The sequence below is a fragment of the Hippoglossus stenolepis genome, chromosome 8, assembly GCF_022539355.2.
Source record: "Hippoglossus stenolepis isolate QCI-W04-F060 chromosome 8, HSTE1.2, whole genome shotgun sequence".
NCBI classification, from domain to species: Eukaryota; Metazoa; Chordata; class Actinopteri; order Pleuronectiformes; family Pleuronectidae; genus Hippoglossus; species Hippoglossus stenolepis.
The window spans coordinates 14245616-14262111 of record NC_061490.1 but is presented as its reverse complement, the minus strand read 5'-3'; the positions used below and the strand labels follow the sequence as shown (position 1 = coordinate 14262111).

At 43.8% G+C, this 16496-nt stretch overlaps 2 protein-coding genes across 3 annotated transcripts; both read left to right on the top strand.

Moving 5' to 3' along the window:
* The first annotated feature begins 626 nt into the window (after positions 1-626).
* Positions 627-6763, top strand: hacl1 (2-hydroxyacyl-CoA lyase 1). The gene is made up of 17 exons (XM_035164818.2): positions 627-774; positions 973-1077; positions 1158-1198; positions 1287-1367; positions 1709-1781; positions 1859-1936; positions 2037-2131; positions 2233-2345; positions 2473-2608; positions 3207-3312; positions 3484-3567; positions 3693-3794; positions 3937-4091; positions 4464-4622; positions 4725-4832; positions 4924-5110; positions 6535-6763. The coding sequence occupies exons 1-17, from the start codon at positions 724-726 to the stop codon at positions 6565-6567; spliced, it is 1707 nt and encodes a 568-aa protein (XP_035020709.2). The 5' UTR covers positions 627-723; the 3' UTR covers positions 6568-6763.
* A 1205-nt stretch (positions 6764-7968) lies between these two features.
* colq (collagen-like tail subunit (single strand of homotrimer) of asymmetric acetylcholinesterase) lies at positions 7969-16305 on the top strand. Of its 2 annotated transcripts, none has more exons than XM_035163139.2 (17): positions 7969-8167; positions 8727-8836; positions 9137-9244; positions 10072-10116; positions 10285-10311; positions 11159-11230; positions 11694-11756; positions 11862-11888; positions 11998-12042; positions 12158-12193; positions 12300-12380; positions 12611-12707; positions 13240-13364; positions 13635-13754; positions 13869-13995; positions 14102-14204; positions 14302-16305. In XM_035163139.2, exons 1-17 carry the CDS (start codon positions 8071-8073, stop codon positions 14369-14371), a joined length of 1353 nt encoding a protein of 450 aa, XP_035019030.1. In that variant the 5' UTR covers positions 7969-8070; the 3' UTR covers positions 14372-16305. The 2 variants fall into 2 exon arrangements, with proteins under 2 accessions (XP_035019030.1, XP_035019029.1); XM_035163138.2 differs by having other exon boundaries at positions 13854-13995.
* Positions 16306-16496: the final 191 nt, after the last annotated feature.

Genomic DNA, 16496 nt, shown 5'->3' with positions numbered 1-16496 from the left:
CGTAGTTATTGTAAATCATGTTGTAGAAATGTGATGATTTGACAAAAACTCTAAACTTCTTGGCTGAGGAAATAATTCATGGATCTTAATGGAAAGAATTTGGCCTATTTGTCTGAGTGTGACATTTGGTACGGCTTGTCTGAATTTCAAAGCGCCTTGGCAAACGTATGAACTCTGAGTCACTGTCTAGTTTTTATTAGTTAATTAAATATGTCATGTATCTAAGAATACAATTAATTAATAGGATTCAATTGATTAATGGATTTCCAGAAAGATAATCAAAACAATTTTGATGATTGTCAAAAAATACTGAAAGATTATGTGGTGGACAGATAATTCCCACGAAACAATTTAGATCTCTTGAGCCTCTTTAAATATTAAACTTCTTTCTTTCTCATTTCTCACAGTGAACTGAATATTTGGGGGGGGGGTGGTGCAACTAATGTACTGTTATGAACATTCTTCATTAGTAATTTTACAGATTATATAACTGATTAATAACAATAAACTAACTGGCAGATGGATAATATACAATAATCAGGAGTATTGTTATTCTTATGCGTAAAGGTCGCTTTGTGACGCTACACGCCGTCGCTCCCTGATTGGCTGGGAAGTAGGAAGTGAGACAAAGGGGGCGGGATCAGAGGTTGTGTTTGAGTTCGTGTTTCGGTGAGTTCAGTGAAAGTTGACGCGCTGCAGCCTCAGATCAGTTTGTGAGGAGTCATGGAGCACGTGACAGGAGCCCAGCTGGTGGCGGAGTCTCTGAAAGCTCAGGTAAGACTCTTCACTAAACACCGCAGAAGAAATAACCAACACGTGACGAATCATCTGTTGGGAAAACTGTGTCAAAGTTCACGTGCCGCGCTGTCGAGTGTAATAAACCATGAGATACAGATGAATACTCGTTATTACCACACTTAGTCCTCATGAAAGTGCTTTAACTCAGTCACACGGTGTTCTGTGTCCCTGCAGAAGGTGGAGTTCATGTTTGGGATCGTCGGGGTTCCTGTCATCGAAGTGGCCATGGCTGCCCAGGCTGCAGGCATCAGATATGTGGGAATGCGCAACGAACAAGCGGTAAAAACACGTGTTATTCTGCAGCACTGGTGTTCACCTGCAGCTACTAGTTAATAAGTAACATGTGTGTCCCACCACAGGCTTGCTACGCTGCCTCCGCCATTGGATACCTGACAGGCAGGTGAGGGTCAGAGCAGCAGGATGATATGAGCAGATCTCTGTGTGTCTGTGTTTATCTGACACGTTGTTCTGTCGCTTTCTGTTCCCAGACCTGGTGCCTGCCTGGTGGTGTCTGGACCTGGACTCATCCATGCACTGGGTGGAATGGCCAATGCCAACGTGAACTGCTGGTGTGGCTCCATAAATATTCACATCAATCATAATCACCATAAATATCCCATAATTATTTCTTACAAGGTCAAAGACTGAGTGAAGGTTTTAGGTTTTAAACTCTTCTATGGGCAGAGAATGAGAAAAACACAAACAAATAGTGGTTACACGATGCATAAACAATATATTGATATAAATTGGTCTTTTGTTATATTGCTTTTTATCAGGGTATCTCAGTTACCCAGCCCCAACATAAACATCTTATATTTATTTATGTATATTAAACATTACGTCTGTGTACTGTGGATAAAAAGACGACATATGATAACTTCACTGACCACATGTCGCCTGCTGTGCACAGGCCTGTGGTTGTCATTGGAGGCTCCTCAGACAGAAACCAGGAGACAGCAGGAGCCTTTCAGGAGTTTCCTCAGGTAGAACACAGCTTCATGTGGATTTGTGCCTGTTGACTCTTCATTGAGTTAAAGCTGGTTTTGTCATTGGTCATTAGGTGGAAGCCTGTCGCCTCTATAGCAAGTTCTCTGCCAGACCCAGCACTCTGGAAGCCATCCCCTCAGTGATAGAGAAGGTAACGTCTCAAACGGATGTTACACCATCTTGATACAACACATCTCAGTGATGTAGGTGACAGAAAGAGACGTTTAGTGTATTTCCATTGTTTTTTGTAGGCAGTCCGCACGAGCATATACGGGCGTCCAGGGGCTTGTTACGTGGACATTGCAGGGGATATGGTCAATGCTCAAGTGGAAAGGAGCAAAGTCAGGTTTGTTTCATAAATACATTTTAAACATTTTTTTTTCTGTATTGTTTCACTCGTGTGGTGACGAGTGTGAAGACACTGAGAGAGCTGGGTTTCTCCTGCAGAGTTGTATCCTGTTGTCCACCTCCCCCGGTGAGTTTGGCCGACCACGGTGCGATCGCTGAGGCCGTTTCTCTCCTGAAAGCAGCTAAAAGACCCTTAGTCATCATCGGCAAAGGTAACATCTAAACAAAGAGTTTTCTTACTGGGATAAGCTATAATCACAATCTATACTCCACCACTGGTATCAGAGTACCATTAAATAAGTCTTGATGATATGATTGGAGTATTGTTGTGCCAAACAGGAGCCGCTTATGGTCGAGCAGAACTTGCTCTTAAGGAGTTTGTGGAGACGAGTGGTTTGCCGTTCCTGCCCACCCCCATGGGGAAGGGGGTGCTGCCCGATGATCACCCCAACTGTGTGGCTGCTGCCCGCTCCAGGTGAGAAGACCTTTCACTACGAGAATGTGCAGGATTCTGTATTTCCCATATTTAGGCTGATACTTTTGTTCAAAGTAACTTATAATAATCACATATAAAGTAAAACGGAGAAAGGGCTAAATGTCCACTGATGGCCACAAAAGAAAGACATCAATAGAAATCAAACATATACATTTTATCCCCCCATATTATCGGCCAGGAAATAGTGACTATTGTGTCCGACTGTTAATCCGTCCATCTGTAATCATTTCATTTCTGGAGCAGACATTAAAAAAACATTTAAGGAATTTTTTCACAAAACTGAACAATTATGTTGATCAAGATGTAAAGTGGTGCTTTTTGATATTTATGGTTTGCTGGGGATGTGTCATCTCCACACGCAGTAAATACACTCGTATATAAATCTACACGACTTTACTAATTACTTTGAGTGTATTTACTGCATGTAGAGATGGCCTATCACCATCAAACCATAAATATAAAAAAGTAACTCACATTTATAAGATATTTATACTTATAACCGTGAGTACAATACAACATATACATCCTTGTTTACATGGTATTCACTCAATCGTCTCCTCCTGTTTCTGCCACAAAGAGCTCTCCTCCAGGCGGACGTTGTTCTCCTGCTTGGAGCCAGACTCAACTGGATTCTCCATTTTGGTCTGCCACCCAGATTTGACCCCGACGTCAAAGTCATCCAGGTATGTAAATGAGCAAGTCAAACATTAGGATGCCTCACTGTTAGAGAGCTAATGGTGTTTACTCAGGATTCCGGGAAATAATGTGAACATCGTCATGATCTCCTTCTCTGTTTCTCTGCTGCAGAAAATGTTGTTCGATAATAATATAACACGGTGGTGCTCTGTTCGCAGGTTGACCTCTGTGCGGAGGAGATGGGGAACAACGTGAGGCCGGCTGTTGCTCTCCTTGGAGACGTCAATGCTATTGTCACTCAGGTACATTAACTACAACCAGGTCGGCACACAAACATCTAACTATCCTCACCTAAGATCCTGACATGTTTTAAAGATGTTTTATAAGAAAACAGAAATGTCTTTGATTCATTGTTTTTGTCACTCAGCTCCTGACGTGTGTCCGTAGTGATGTTTGGAAATATCCCTCTGACGCAGAGTGGTGGAGCACTCTGAAGGAGAAAATTGCTGCTAATGCAGAAATCTCAAAGGTGGGTTTAGACTCTTGTGAAAAGCTGATGCCATTAATTTAATGGGATAATGTACCACACGTTTTCTATTTAGATCTAGTATATTGTATTGTTATTATTTATATGCGGTTTCAAAAGATGTTTGCCCTCTGTCTCTGCAAAGGCTCTGGCTCTGACATCAACATTACCCATGAACTACTACACAGTGTTTCACCACGTCTCCCAGCTGCTGCCACACGACTGCGTCATTGTCAGCGAGGGTGCGAACACCATGGACATAGGACGCACGATGTTGAACAACTACCTCCCTCGACACAGGTAAGAGGGTCAGACACAGGGAAGGTCTGGAGCAACAAATGATTGAGTGTCTCTTTAACGACCAAATTGCCACATTTCAACTAAAGCCCAAGCGATTAATTTGTTGGCCAATAAAAACCTGCTGATGTAATCCTGTCACAGGCCAAATGTGCCAAAATGAAAACTCTTATTTTACAGAACAACCAATGCAGAAAATGTGCGTGTATTTTCACATTGTACATGTAAATATAATTGGTTGTATATAGTAAAGTTTATAGTAAAACTGTAAAATATCAAGCCCCAATTACATTTCTTATATATTATCAGAATATGTTTTACCCCCTAATCACCTCACCTCCTTCTAACTCATGTGGTTGACTCGTCCTGATGCAGGTTGGATGCAGGCACATTTGGGACAATGGGAGTGGGCCTTGGTTTCGCGATAGCCGCAGCTGCTGTGGAGAGGAGCGAGGGGAAAGGCAAAAGGATCGTGTGTGTGGAAGGGGACAGTGCCTTTGGATTTTCAGGCATGGAGGTTGAAACCATGTGCAGGTAGGTTTGTTTCTTTCCTTTCTTTGCTTTATATTTGGTTCAACTTCCTATTAAAGCTCGATTTCACAACTTAATTCCACCATCTTTTTGTTTTTTTAATAGGTACAACCTACCTGTGGTCATTATTGTGGTTAACAATAATGGAATATACAGCGGCGTGGATCCGGAGACGTGGAAAGAAATGGCAAAAATGGGAGATCTGACTTCTATGTGAGCCAAGTGATCGTAATACAGTACATTTCCTGTGCAGGTGTTCTCCTGTGATGTACTGAAATCACATGTGGTGTGATGTACTTGTCAGAGCCCCTCCTGTGACCCTCCTGCCCGAGGCCCGCTACGATGAGATCATGACGGCGTTTGGAGGTCGAGGCTTCCTGGTGAGGACGGTGGAGGAGCTGCGCGATGCCTTGCAACTGAGCTTGAGTGACTGGGAGAGGCCGAGTCTCATCAACGTGCTGATCGACCCCTCCTCCGACAGGAAGCAACAGGTAACCGTCACCTCGTGGGAAAGCGTTGTGTCTCCTCTGTCATCTCGAGCAGCCCAGGTCGAACATGAAGGAATCATCTGGAGTTTCATTGTGAAGCTAAATTTGCATTGTTCAATCTGAATAGCATCTGTACTGTGGAAAGTCACGTCCTGTGGAAAGTCACGCCCCCTGGTGGTTGAGGATGTAATTGATGCTGAATGACCCTTTCACCTGCTAATAACCCTGTTTTAATGTCCTCATTCTCTTTAAACCAAAATGACCGAAAAACCATCCCACTTAATAACTTCACAATTCCCCCCTCCCCTATAAGAGAGAGTGCTGCATGTGCAGATGGAGAATCTGTGTGTGCGGGTGAGCATCGTACATTTTGTACTAAATCGTGAGATCCGTATTTTATTTTTAAATGTTGAAACCAAATGAAATCGAAACAGGAGGATGGCGCTCCTTGCTTCACTCTCCCTCATGCATCAGTGTTCGGACGCCATCCATGAAGATTTTACTGTCTTTGAAAAGGCAGAGTTAACATCAGCAGTCATCTGTAGACATCTCAGTACGACGGAAAAATATGAAAATGAGATATAACTTAAACTGACTACTTAATGTTTAGTCCTCTTTCTATTTTGCCCAATGTTCATTGATATGGTAAACATTTAATGTAATTGGAACACAGCCTGCTGCACAATATTGAAAGATTTATTTATAATTTTGATACACAAAATAAAATAAAAACAAAATTTTAGATGGGAGAGAAGGACGATCCCTGGATAAAAAGAATTGAATCCTTCGAAACTCATTCATTTACAATTATGAAATTTGTACAAAAATCAACAAACGCCTGCAGGAAGAGATGTGTGATGACTTGAGTGACAAAGACAGTCGCAGCAGTAACAGTGACTGTACTTGTTTACTTGTCTCTTGCCTCGTCCTCGCAGGCCTACGTGACTGACATGTCTTACTGAGCCGTAAGCCAGACACTCCAGGTGCTCCGCAGAACTGTTGTACTCCGCTCACAATCCCTCCACCTCACACTGGCGTGACCTTTCTATTTCAGGGTCCCCATAATTAGAAAGCGCGGCCCTCTGTGTTTATGTTGAATGTATCCACGCAACCCTTCGCCGACATGTTTGAAGGTTGTATTCGGGACTGTAGCCATGGTGCTGAACTCCGTGGCTGTGCTCTTTGAGGCCGGCGGAAAAAGACCTTTGAGTTTAGCTGCCATCATTGTCTCTCTCCTGACTGTCTGGATTAAAGCTGAGTCTTTGATAATGGGCGAAGACAAACTATTCTCTGTTCCCTGCGCAGCCACATTTCTGAATGTGAAGGTCAAATGGGTTTCAGCATCCATGAAGGACACAAAAGGCCCTTTAAATAAAATGTCCCGGTCATGTCTGGAGGTCTAATGACTGTGTTGTCTGTACTTGCAGGATTTTCCGTGGCTCACACGCTCAAACTTATAGACATGAAGAGAGATCTGCCTCCTCCTCCTTCGTCCAGAGCATCAGAACAGCAGTGATCGTTTTCCAGAGACAAAGTGGGAAATTATACGGCTGTTTCTGTTTTTTGTAATTGTTTCCATGAAATGACTATTGAATCTTCTAACACAGTTGTGTTAAATTTTACTAAATAATTCCACAATAAAAAATGTACACAATACACAATGGACTTCAATTATTTATTTATATCAAATAAGAATTTATTTTTCCCGCCTACATTCAGCTGCAACGAGTATTTACTCTGATGATTATTGTCTCGATTAGTTGTTTTGCCAATAAAAAAATGTGAAAAAAAACCTTACAGAATTGCCTAAAGCCCGATTTAACAAATTAAATGATTTGTGTTATCTGACAAAAAGTCAATAACCCAAGATATTTAGTTTTCAATGTTATAAAGCAAAAACTTTACATCTGAGACCTTAAAATCAAATTTTGTTTGGCAATAAATCAATTAACAAAATAGTTAGCTATAGTTAATAGTTAGTTGATGTATTTTCTGCAGATAAACTTAGTGATTATTCAACTGATACTCTTATCTCTGCTCCCACATTGGCTTATGGATTCATCCAAAAGGATCCAGGGCAAACATCAATGCAAATTCTGGGAAAATATAATTTTACGGCCACTTTGGTGCTGAGTTCCTTTTCCTGCAGGGACATTGCTTATTAGTTTACTTTTTATATCAATGCAGTGAAATCTGATCTCATTCATTGAATACATGTTTGTGTATTAGTTTATTTATAAAGTTGCAGGACTTTTTCATATATTCAGTCTCTTGCAAACCTAAAATATAGATTGTCTCCCTTTTTGCTTGTGTGGTTTATGTAAAAAAAAGAGAATGATATTTTCCATATGATTAAAATAGAAGTGCTTTTACAGAATCCACATCCCCAAGAGTGTCCTTGGAAATGCAGACACTCCCACTTACTATCTGTCCTTCACTAAATTGATTCCATGATGCACAATGGGATGCACTGAGCACTGCATAAAAAAAAATGCTTAAGTGCATCAGTGTGTGTGTGTGTGTGTGTGTCTGCATTGACTTGTGCAAGTTGTCCCACACTGCATTAAAATGAACTTTTTTATACCATAATGGAGAATCCCCCTTTTTGAATCTCTTGCAGAAAAGCCCATTTGTGGTTTATTATGTGATATGTCTCCCTGTGGCGACGAGTGCAAACAACAAAAGCCCCCCCCTGCGGTTGTAGAGCTCAGATATTGGCACACGCAGCAGCTGGCGGGCCGTCTCCTGTAATTTTAGCGCACACTGATGCGGAGGAAGGATTTAATGGGCATTGGTCAGCGCACCTTCTTCTGAGGGCGTAAAGGAGCCCGGGCGGAGGGAGGGGGGAGCGGAGGGGAGCAGAGGGGAGCGGACAGTGAGGAGAGAGGGAGAGCGGAAGGCAGCGTGTGAGGGCTGCTGCTGTGGCTCAGAAACAAAAAGTCTGGCAACTACCTGGGAGCAGCATGACTCTCCTAACACTGGGATTGTACCTGCCGCTGTGCTTCTGTTGTGGCCTGGCCCAGTCCTCCTTCCTGGACAGCTTTATTTCATTCCCAGCAGGTAAGGGGATTGTTATGCTGAGGCTTTGTGCGTGTTTGTGTTTGTGTTTGTGTTTGTGTGTGTGTACTGTGCACACAGTTCCGTGCATGCACAGGTGATCAGGTGGTGTGGCTGTGAAGGCATGGGCACTACACGTCTTATCACTGGGATTCATTTTGAGCTCTTTGTGTTTGTGGGATACACTTGTTTTTATTTTTCTTGTCATGCATGAGCTCGACTGCAAATGCCTCTATAAATAGCAAGACCAGCTCCGGCCCCTTCAGCGAGAGCCCCCTTCATATCTGTGTCCAGCTTTAGGAATTCCGCTGACGGGCTGTCATGATAGTTTGCACCTGTCTGCCTGTCACTTCTGCTGCCCCTGCATGTCCTAACCTCCAAAGTGTGTCCCGGTGTTACTCCTGCATGTGGGGGATATGTGTCCATGCACTGTGGTCGTCCGTGCACGTCCATGAGTTCAGGGTGGGGGGGGGAAAGGTTCAGGATTCACGCTCGGGTTGTACCGTTTCACGTGTTGCGTCAGTGCCTGTGCAACTTCTGACTGCATGCACACCTTGCACAGCTCTCAGGTCCCAGGAGCAGCAGAAGAGATTCACCCCATGCTGTTTACTGAGTCCACCTCCACCCCCACTCTTCCCTCCACCCCCTTCACATTGGCGCCGACACGCTCATGTGAGTCCAAAAGTCATGTGACTTTCTATTGTGGAATATCTCACTGTTGATATGTCCTTGGGTGAAATCCAGATTGACCCACTTATATAGTCCTTCGATCACAAAGCTCAGAAGGTGGAACATGTTTGCAGGAGTCGAATGGGTTAATAATTACGATGAGGATGTGATGAAATTCTAATATTTAACTCTTTAAGTAAACCTCCCATTGTCCAAGAGTTATTCTACCGACTCGCCTCTGTCCACTTAGCATGTTGTCAAAGCTTTAAAAGAAATTCTCATTTATATTTTTCTATTTCACAGAATGAAGGCATGCCAAACAATGGCCCTAAGACTGATCCGAGCAACGGGGACAAAGGTTCTACCTGCGTCCGAGGTCTCCCTGGGCCGGCTGGTCCTCCTGGGCCCCAGGTAGGACCCAGACTCTTCCCAATCCTCGTTATCTGAGAATTAATAATGTGGTGTCAAACATTACCATTAGACAATTCCAATACACCTCACACACAAAAACACAAACACACAAACCAAGGATTTTAACCTGCACCTTCGTCAGTTTGGCCAAATCCCAGACTGTCTCTCTTTCACGTTTGGGCTCCGCCTATAGATTTAAGGTGTCGAGACTTAGTACTGCCGCAACGTATTGCCCCTCATCTCCCCTCCAACTTGAGAGTTCCTGTCAGGGAATGGGGGGATTTCTCTGGCCCAGGAAACACAGCAGCCCATTAACGCTCTACATTTAGCCTAGACACAAATAGCCTTTTTCCACTGCCTGCCAGTGCGCCACACATCATTCTCAGAACCTGTCCGAAGTGCCGTCTGCCTGGAAAGGCATACTGTGTCGCGTAAATTCCAGGGATTACCAACACAAGCATGTGTCCGTGTGTTTGTGTACTCCAGTGATGAGAGATATGGACATTTTGGTTCAATAGACCTCGTCCGCTGTTAGCCCAGCGTTTCATTAGTTGAAGAGCAGATTTACCCAATGATTGGTAAAGCTTTTGCTGTGTTCGCCGCTCTCAGGCTGCTCCAGCATTTCAGTATATCAAGAGAGACCCACAAGGCACTTTTTAAATCAATAGTGGCCACTCAGCCTTAAGTTAATTGAAACTGCAGCCCTGGGCCTCCAGAAGCAGTCATGCCTTTGTGGTGGGATATTGTGGACAATAAAACTAATGTAGATGGCTATCTCTGGGATTTCTGGGCAAATGCTGTGTATTTATTTTATTTATGCTCATTAGGGTCCCCCCGGATTACCTGGGATAGAAGGACCTAAGGGAGAAAGGGTAAGCAGGTTTACTTCCCCATGTTCCAGTTGCACGTTGTAAACATTTTACAAGCTACTCATTATATTCTGAGCTAAAGTTGAGCTGCTGCGCATGTCTGAAAGATGCTTGCTGGAAATGTATTAAATGGCCACTGTCCTTGTCCCCTCCTCTACATCCTGTCGTCAGGGAGAAATTGGAAGACCTGGGCAAAAGGTGAGAGTCTCCATTAATCACTTCATATTCTCCGCTAAGTGGATTTACTGAAAAATGAGATAGAGTGCCTCCGCCTGCTCGCCAGCTCGCCGTGAATTGGAGCACTGCCTGAGCCTGGTTACAAGTACATCTCTGACAGGAGACCGAACAGACACGTTGACAGGATCCTAGGGACTCAGAGCTGCTGAGATGGGCTGTTTTGAGAGCAGAGGGAGTTGACATGCTGTCGGCCTCCTCTCAAAGAGGGGGACACATCGCCTCCCAATCGACCCCTCAAAGACATCCAGCGTCGCGCCTCCCTGTCAGACGGCCCTGCCTCTCTGTCTAGGCGAGAGGATGAGGCCACGCAGCTTTATTGAAACAGAGTTTGATCACCGCAGGCGGGGGAGAGGCGACCTGCTCGATGATCAGCCGCTGTGGTTGGGCAGTAGAAGTGGCCCAGTGGGAGAGCTTCACTGTCTGGTGGCCTGACAGAGCGGCTTTGCAGCACTGCGGCGCAATTTCGCTTAGTGCTTTAGCCAGGTCATAAATCATTTTATTCTCCTGTTCTCCTGACTCCTGTTCTATATACAGCCCATCATTTAATTAAAGAGAGCAATGTGACAGGGCTTGTTAAGTCATTTTCCCCCTACATGTGCAGCGCTGTCCGATAAATACTACAGCAAGCAGGCTGTCAGTTTACACAGTGAATGTTGCACTTAGATTTCTTTTTACCTCTGAAGCAGACAGGTGTAAGTGACTGTGATTTCATTAACAACTTGTTCAGCTGTGGCAGCAGTTGTTTTACTCGTCTTTTATAAGGAACGTCTCCGTCAGATCAGATGCTAAAGTTGATGTCTTGTGTTAGGGTCGGACAGGTCCTCAAGGACTCCCTGGGAAGCAGGGACCAGCTGGATGGCCAGGACCAAGTGGGCCCAAAGTGAGTAAGTCAGACCTCCTAACATAGATGACACAGTATATGACCTATATACGAGTCATATATGACCAGGTCAGTAAATGACTTCAGACCAGTAAGTGACAATACATACACTACACAGAAGGATGTTGGTTTGATTCCCGGCCCCTGCATTCTGAAGTGTACTTGGGCAAGATACTGAACCCAAAACAAACCCAATACAACTAATTCCTTACTATACCATAAATCCCTTTTGAGTTGATGATAAGACTAGCAAATCGCTAAATAAATACAGACCATTTACATAGTATTGTAAATATTATACACACAATACTCGGTATAACGTCCTTATAGATGCTTGGTTGAAAGAGTCCCAGTCTTCACTCATTACGTCTTCTTTGGGGTGGGGTAATATTTTGAGACATGAGTCCTTGATAAATGAAGCCAATACACATTTGTCTTATTTCCTTCTTTTCCTCTGTGACAGGGTGAGAAAGGTGACTCGGGGCTGATGGGATTGCCTGGAGCCAGAGGACCAATTGGGCCAAGGGTATGATCTACATACAACCTAACATGAAGACACACATCATAGATAGATGTACTAAGATAGAGGTTTTTTATTATACCTTATATGTATGTTTGATCTTTCCTCTAGGGTTTACCAGGGTATAAAGGAGAGAAGGTGTGTGACTACCTTATTAAATATCATTCCCACTGAATTTTATGGAACATGTTTCCTTTTTAATTGAATCTATAAATATTTTATAACACTGTATTCTGCTCCATATCAGGGCTCTCGAGGGGATCGTGGTGAGGGTGGAGTGAAAGGCGACAAGGTGGGCAGAGTGTATCAGTAGTGTTGCTGCTAATGTTAAAGCAGAGTCCATCTATATACTGTGTGCATATACAAAATCTACAATGCTATTATCATTTACTTCTCTGTATCCACAGGGTGCAATGGGTTTCCCAGGAATGCTTGGACAGAAAGTGAGTGACACTTCTTAGAAAAGTTCATAATTTTTACCTAGAACTTCTAGAAATTCATACATTTCACCGAACTGGTTGTTGAGTTGAGATGTGATTTGTCACCCAGGGTGAATTGGGTCCAAAGGGAGAACTTGGAATTTCAGGAAACAGAGGACCCACTGGTCGACCAGGGAAAAGAGGCAAGCAGGTGAAGTGCTTGTGGGCATGTGACATTATGGTTGCACTGTTTTATTGAAGGAACACAGTATATGGAGTTACGATGTATCTGTGCCTCCATTCTTGAAAGTGCACAGAGCTACTGAGAGAGACACTGAGCAAATGTCCAATGCTTTGGGACTGCATTTGACATTTTGATCTACAAAATATTCTATAAAGAAACATTTTAAATCTGACCGGCTTGTTTTGATTGTGTTTCAGGGAGGGAAAGGAGACACAGGCAGCGTTGGTCCTATGGGACCTGCAGGCCCACATGGACCTCAAGGCCACCCCGGCCCTCCTGGTTCTCCTGCCACAGGTGAGCTCCTTCTGGAGGGGGCTGGTTTGTGTGTGGCTCTGCACGTTCTCTGTTCTCTGAGAGCTTGTGAAGAGCTGTGCGAAGACAAAAACACCCGTATCAGCAAAAGGAAGCAGACTCTAGACCAGTGTGCGAGGTAACGCCGGTAGTCTTATTTAGCACCAGAGAAACATTATCTCCTGAGGTGAAACCAGACGCTCCCGTCATGACATCATGCGGCTAAAATGGATTTGCAGATGGCGCGCCGCCCCACAGTTCCACAAATACAATGTCACCACATAATTAAAGTGACATTTGTTATCTTCATCAGGTTTCTGCATGAATTCAGTGGATTGTGTTTGCCTCTTGATAGATGAATCAAAGATAGTTTCACACGCTGCTTTATGACTTGTGTTGTTTACACCAGCTTCGGTATCCATGTACTCTCAGGACTCACTGAGCCTGCAGCACTCTGTCACTTGGCAGTAAACATGTGGTCTGCTTTTTGGAGCCTCAGTTTTCAATGATGACTTTTCTCTCTGCATGTGTTTAGGTGTTTACATGGTTGGAACAAAGGGAGCACGGGGTCTACCCGGGCCTCCTGGAAAGTGTAACTGCGGCTCCCTCAGCGGTTTGGATGATTCTTCTTCCAAAGGAAACTATCCCAAAGTACCAGCGGTGAGAATGAATGGTCTTGAAAGTAAAAAGCCATGTGAAGTATGTTGTCAGGTTAATTATAGGGTCTACATATTCATGAATGTACAAATCTAAACTAAAAAGCTAATCTAAAAGATCTAAAATCTGATATTCCGCTAGTAGATGTTATTTTCACGTAAATCTTTAGAAAACCTTGGGTTATTTGGTTTTAATTTAGTGTTTTGGTAATTTTATCTCAATTTAAAAAGTCTTGACTTGACAGTAATTCTTTTCTCTTCACCTTTTATTCAGATATTCGTCGTAAGCAACGAGGAAGAACTGGAGCGCCTTCAGGTCGATAATGCTCTCGCATTCCGCAAAGATCAGAGATCTCTCTATTTCAAAGACATTGATGGCTGGCTGCCAATCCAGGTAGCACAGCATCCAGCTGAGCTTGGCTTTCTTCTTTGTAGCTTTATTTGTACCGCCAGTTTTCTCATGACTAACCAGGTTTTTTAACCTCTGTAAAAGACTTTTCCATTCCAGCTGACACCGTTCCAATCCATGGAAAACGCACCTGATGATGAAGGTTACTGTGGAGACGGGGTAGTGCAGATTTCCAGCGGGGAGGAGTGCGATGACAGCAATCGAGTCGTCACTGACGGCTGCGTCAGTAAGTCACGCGTCCACGTTCGTCGGACCATGATAAGTTCTTGGTTGTACTTTGCTGTGCACATATAATGTGACCCCTCCACCTCTGTCGTCTCCCCTTACCACAGAATGTAAACACGCCTACTGTGGAGACGGGTATCGCTATGAGGGGGCCGAGGAGTGTGATGGAAAAGACTTTGGATACCAGACATGTAATTCATATCTTCCAGGGTGAGCACAGTGTTACAACTGTTTGCTACATTAAAAAGGCCAAATGTTTTGTTGACATGTCAAACTGAGCACAGGGCGTCTCTCCTCTTGTTTTCAGGTCATATGGTCAGCTCAAGTGCACACCATACTGTGCCATCGACTCCACAAACTGCAAGTACTTCACTTGAGGAGGAAGCTGGACGGTGCAGCGGGATCCTCGGTGTGATGTTTCCTTCACACACATAATAGGAATATTTACATGCAAAAAAAAAAGAACAAATATCGCTCCAAGCAAGAGACTCTGAAGGAAGAGGACGCCAACGATTCTACGACAAAAGAAAAACAAAACATACGTATATACATGTATAACTCCTCTGTACTGCTGCTGAGATGCCACGTAGCTCCCTGGAGTTATAGAGTCGGTCAGGGGAGGAGAAAGCCTTCACTTACACATCTGAGCCGCACAGGACGACTGCAATCTGTCGTAACAAGCAGGATTTAAGACTGGCCTCCTCCTCACCACGCCTGATTGAACCGGACTCGGCCTCTGGATGGGACAGTTGTGCGACGGCCATGCAGAGACCTAATTAAGTGCCAGTTGGAGATGTTGCAGATGAGCGGTAACGGGGCCTGAGTCGTGTTAATCTTGACCCAGTTACTGTTGAGAAAGAGAGGCAGTAGGACATCCAGAGCCATGGCCCCAGGTTTTCTACTGCAGCGTGAGTGACGGTGCACAGCATTTGCATGAGGCTGGGATTAATAAGTCCATGACAGCAGCTGCCACTATCCAAGCATGTAACCTATCAGTTTGTTCTTTATTACCACATCAAGGTTCAAACTGTGCACTGTCAGTATCGCATCACCCATTTCAGTCATCAAGGTAAAAGCAGGCATATGCTAAGATCAATACTTTTAGTTAGACATGGAGGTCCATGTGGTTAAAGTGCATGAAGTACGCACTTGTAATATTTCAGACTGTTACACCAGGAGGCTGCACTTAACTGGACATTATAACCTTGTGATGCTACTGTACCTTACACAGCCACGGTTTCATAAATTCAAAAGTAACCTCTCAGGAACCAACAGGTAATGTAGCTCCACATGGCACCGCTCACAGGCATCCTCCTCCACTCTCTTTGTAATTCAAAAAGGCAGTGACTGTACACCGAGGCACACGGGTCACTCGACAAGCGCTCCGACCGATAGACAGCGCGCGGGCCGGTGAATACAATCAAGCTCCTTCCCCCCGTGCTACAATGAGAAACGAAATATACTGTATGTGAAGGCTTGAAACTGTTATGTTCTTAATAATCACTCACTGCACAGGGAAGGCTGGAATAGTCTGTAGCTGCTAAAAAAGGGGGAGGAACTTCAATTCCACTCTCTTCTATGGTCATTACTGTATTTACTCTATTACCTCTTTATCCAGTCTTTCTGTCTTATGGTATATGCAGCAACAGAGAAGCTCAATGGTAAACTTAACCGTGGAGAATATGTAGTCTTGCTGTGTGCTGGGCACCAATAGTGAAAAATGACTTTGCCGATATAAGCTGACATTTTTCCATAAGCTACTGTATCAGTCACAGTGCCAAGGGAGAGCTCTTTTTTTCTCAGCCATACTCCGATGTAGTCCGGTGTTACAAAGTGAATCTGCTGTAAAAAACAAAAAAGTTAAAGATTAAGACTGTTACTGTAAGTGTGTCTGCATGCTCGTGATGCCGTACTAATCATCGCCACACATTGTTTTCGTCAATCACCCTTATTCATCAGCATAGCAGGTGTCTTAAGAAGTGTCAGTTGTGCTCCAGCCAGAGTGTAGTGTCGGTACTGTACATGTGAGGCACCTCTATATGATAGTGATGAACTGTGCCATGCACAAAGATTAAATACTGTTTGGACATTGTGTTGAATGTTGTGCCTGTGGCCTGTGCTGCTGTATCTGTGTATATGCACAACACTGTTGAAACATAACATGCATGTGGTAAAGTACTGTGTAAGGCTTTATGAAATATATTATTCCCTGTGACTGGGTTAGTGATCAAGTTCATTTTTGTTTCATTATTGTGATATGATTTATACAGTAGCTGTTTAAAAAGAAGTGAAAATAAAAGGGGTCATTTAAGTCCTTTGCTCTTTGTCACACGCGCATCTGGAATTGTTGTTCATCAAGCTGTGCAAACACAACAGAGATGGAGGTGCCGTTGATGTTCCCTCACAGAAGAAAAAAAACTGATGTCGATCAAGTGCAAAGAAAAAGCATGTTGTCAGCGGCTCCTTGCAAAGTGCTGCGATAGACTAAATGGTAAACAGACC

What these genes read in the sequence shown, in the direction of transcription:
- hacl1 (XM_035164818.2), top strand. Translation starts at nt 724, where the DNA reads ATGGAGCACGTGACAGGAGCCCAGCTGGTGGCGGAGTCTCTGAAAGCT. An exon ending in CGGAGTCTCTGAAAGCTCAG is followed by an intron (nt 775 to 972) that starts GTAAGACTCTTC and finishes GTGTCCCTGCAG; the next exon opens with AAGGTGGAGTTCATGTTTGG. An exon ending in ATGGGAGATCTGACTTCTAT is followed by an intron (nt 4,833 to 4,923) that starts GTGAGCCAAGTG and finishes TGTACTTGTCAG; the next exon opens with AGCCCCTCCTGTGACCCTCC.
- colq (XM_035163138.2), top strand. Translation starts at nt 8,071, where the DNA reads ATGACTCTCCTAACACTGGGATTGTACCTGCCGCTGTGCTTCTGTTGT. An exon ending in CTTTATTTCATTCCCAGCAG is followed by an intron (nt 8,168 to 8,726) that starts GTAAGGGGATTG and finishes CACCTTGCACAG; the next exon opens with CTCTCAGGTCCCAGGAGCAG. An exon ending in AAGGACCTAAGGGAGAAAGG is followed by an intron (nt 10,117 to 10,284) that starts GTAAGCAGGTTT and finishes TCCTGTCGTCAG; the next exon opens with GGAGAAATTGGAAGACCTGG.